Source organism: Lipotes vexillifer, unplaced genomic scaffold (assembly GCF_000442215.2).
Source record: "Lipotes vexillifer unplaced genomic scaffold, Lipotes_vexillifer_v1.1 scaffold1643, whole genome shotgun sequence".
Lineage (NCBI taxonomy): Eukaryota > Metazoa > Chordata > Mammalia > Artiodactyla > Lipotidae > Lipotes > Lipotes vexillifer.
The window spans coordinates 123,433-126,954 of record NW_006784879.1 but is presented as its reverse complement, the minus strand read 5'-3'; the positions used below and the strand labels follow the sequence as shown (position 1 = coordinate 126,954).

The 3,522-nt window shown below is 34.8% G+C and overlaps 1 protein-coding gene across 2 annotated transcripts in view; it reads left to right on the top strand.

Annotated features, from left to right (window-relative positions):
- Nucleotides 1-3,522, top strand: part of CARMIL1 (capping protein regulator and myosin 1 linker 1) — a 333,075-nt gene that overhangs the window by 225,071 nt on the left and 104,482 nt on the right. For both annotated transcript variants that reach the window (XM_007457010.1, XM_007457009.1), the window contains exons 18-20: nt 744-825; nt 1,614-1,713; nt 1,815-1,869. In XM_007457010.1, coding sequence (XP_007457072.1) covers nt 744-825; nt 1,614-1,713; nt 1,815-1,869 — 237 coding nt within the window. The remainder of the gene's footprint in view (nt 1-743; nt 826-1,613; nt 1,714-1,814; nt 1,870-3,522) is intronic.

Here is a 3,522-nt window from a genome sequence, read left to right as displayed (position 1 = left end):
CGAAAAAAAAAAAAAAAAAAAAAACTTGAACAAGTAGAAAGTATTATCAATTTGGTATAGAATTTTTACGTGAATTTAAATTTTCTTAAGTGAATAGAGAAACTACCATGTTCCTTGGCACATAGTAGGTTCCCAATAAATGAATTTCTTTTCCCTTATTAGATCGTAAGTTTACTGAACAAAGGGCCACAGCTTGGGAAACTGCATCCTGCACAGTGTTTTACACATAGTAGGAACTCAGATAGGTGCTGAACGGAAAACAAAAATACTCTGACCTCTGTAAAATATGCTTTTGGTTTTATGGGAAAAGATGAAAAGGGTTTTATAGGTCTTTACTGTCTCCTTTGGTTGTTTTGCTGCTACATGGTGGAGAGTTATACCTTGAAATCTGTAATAATCAAATAAAATAGTAGCAGTTTCTAATGTATAAAAGGGATTTGTTAGCTTTCCAAAAGTCAGAAATGAAGAAAATTCTTATGTGTTGACAGAGACCATCTTGGCAATGGTGATGTGGAGTGGCCTCTGTCTTCTGATTCTTTTTCTAATGATTTTCAGACTTATGTGAGATGGGAAACCATATAATGACTAGTGATTAGCTTTTTACATTGATGATAGCTTTTTTGGAGTTGATAAGTTTTCACTTTTTCTTTGGTGCTAAGTTTGAGACTGTATCTCCTATTTTTCATTTTTTTGGCTTTACCCCTCCAGTGACCACTTTACCTGTTTGGTTTGTGTTTCTCTAGCTGAGGTCTGGAGGTGCGCAGGTATTAGAAGGCTGCATCGCCGAAATCCACAACATCACCAGCCTAGACATCTCTGATAATGGTAAGTCAGAAATCAGAGAAGAAAAGACATAGAAATGTTATTTGAAGCAAGTTGGTAAAGGGAAAATAATCTTCTAGCCCAATCTAGATGACACCTTAATAAAATTGTTATTTCACTTCTTGACTAGAGGACCTTTTAATTTAACAGAGTTTATTTATGGAATAATTCTGTGCCAAAGTCTTACTAAGATTTTTCCATGGCCGAAAATGAAAAGTCTATGCAATAAAACAATTCAGACCAAACAAAAAAAAAGTTGTCATCAATACATTGATAAAGATCTGAGTCCAACCTTTTATATGCTTAGTGGTAATAAAATTGAGGTCTTGTTTATTTATTCAGAAACTCGTTTCATTAGCTTTATTTCTACTGGTTACATTAACATGTGCGTATGAACTTGCATGACAAGAATGCAGTATGAATTTGCACAGACAGCTTTAACTGCAGTTACCTCCCAGTGAACAGTATGTCAGAATCTTCTTTCACAAAGGGATGGGGAGAGATGAAATTTTCTGCTGTCATGCCTCCCCATTCCTTGTTGACTTTATTTAGCCACTGATTGCGTAAGAGATTTAGATAAGTCTTTGTGGAGAATGAGTTTATCCCTGTGAAATAAGAGGACAAAGAGTTCCTTTGGTGGGGGGTTGGGGGAAAAAGGATTAGCATCTCAGGACTCTCAGGACAGTACAGAAAGTCATCCACTGCCTTGCACCTTTGTTTAATTGTGCTGCACCTGAGAATTTATTTATCCACATGTGTGTTGATTCTCCATTTACTCTGATTCTTTCCAGGTTTAGAATCTGACCTATCTACCTTAATAGTGTGGCTCAGTAAAAACAGATCCATACAACACCTGGCGTTAGGCAAAAATTTTAATAATATGAAATCCAAGTAAGAGTTTTGCACTTTTTTATATGACAATGATGAAAATAACCAGCCTCCTGAAAGCTTTTGATTTGATTCCACTGTCCACATCTTTAAAATCTCTTTAGAAATCTGACACCTGTGTTGGACAACTTAGTACAGATGATTCAAGATGAAGAATCAGTGAGTATTATTTTTAACACTGTTGCCTAAAATCTGCCATTTGTCACTGTTCTTACTAATTATGTCTGCTGGGTTAATGCAGATATGCTTTCAGATAATGTTTTCTCTGTATACATTTTCTATTGTTATTGTTTTTAAGTGCAATAAATATTTATGCTTTAGTACAGTTTTAGAGTGTACTTAAAATTTACCTACTCTTTATTCAGCTTATCACTAATTAAAGGACGATTGTAACTAATAGATGAAAAGACGTGTACATTGACTCCTAAGCCCATCTTTTAATAAGCCTTGCTTCTTTCCTAGCTTCAGCTAATACACTAATCTGCAAGTGTGAATTTCTACTCTCTCGTTGACTTTATAACCTTCTATCATGTTGAGAAGCATCATGTTGCTACTTTGAATTTCATCTAGTAATTATGCAGAATTACAAGCAACTAAGAAAGTTGTCCCCCATCTTAAATTGTGTCTAGAGCTCTAATAATCCTTCGTCTATTTTTATTCCCTTTAGTTGTTCCTGGCTAAGACTCGGTTCAGGGTAAAGAAATTAAATTTCACATAGTATCCTATTTGGCTGCCCTTAGAAATGCATTAGGATAAAGGAAGATATTTTATGGACAAAGTGAGCAGCGCTCTACCATTAATTCCTTTCATTGAAACCTGGTGCATCACATCTTATATTTTACTGATGCTCTTTAAGATTTTGTCCCTTTCCTATCTTAGTCCTATTCAGCCACCAAAGAGCTTTTATGGTTCCTAAAATCCAAATCAATTTGTATAATGAAGATTCATATTATTCATGTTTGGTGATAGCTACTTTTGTAGGTCATAAGAGTGATTTCCTGTATTAATCATGTGAGATAAGTCACATTTAAAAAAAAGTATCATTTCGGGACTTCCCTGGCAGTCCAGTGGTTAAGACATTGCCTTCCAGTACAGGGGGTGCAGGTTCAATCCCTGGTGGGGGAACTAAGATCCCACATGCCTCGCGGCCAAGAAACCAAAACATAAAACAGAAGCAATATTGTAACATATTCAATAAAGACTTTAAAAATGGTCCAAATCAAAAAAAAAATCTTTAAAAGCAAAAAGTATCATTTCCCATTTTGAATTCATATAGGGTTATAGCAAATTCTACTATAACTGTAAGCTAAATTTTTGGAGGAAGCCATGCGGTCAGGAGAGATGGAGACTGGTACTTTTCCTTGCTTACCCTTGCCCACATCTCTTTGTGGAGCTCTGACCTGGAGGGCAGGAGAAAATTCTGTTGTCCTGCCTCTTCATTGTGTGGATATAATTTCCAACCTGTGGACTAGAAATGAAACTCATTATTATTTAATGAATTCAGACACTTCTCTTTGTCCTCATTTGCTAATAAACCCCATATTTTGTTACTCTTATACTGGGTTATTAAAGTTAGAGGCATAATTAGAATGTAATTTACACTTTTCAGAATTCATGCAGTTTGTTTTACATATTTAATTTGACTTTATACCACCCTGCTGTATTTGAGATTTTGATTTCCTAGTACTCGCCCAGTTTTAAAAGGTTGGGGAAGCCAGTATTGCAGAATCATATACATACATATATATATATATATATATATATATTTTTTTTTTTTTTTTTTTTTTTTTTTTTTTTTTTGGTGGGGGCCCT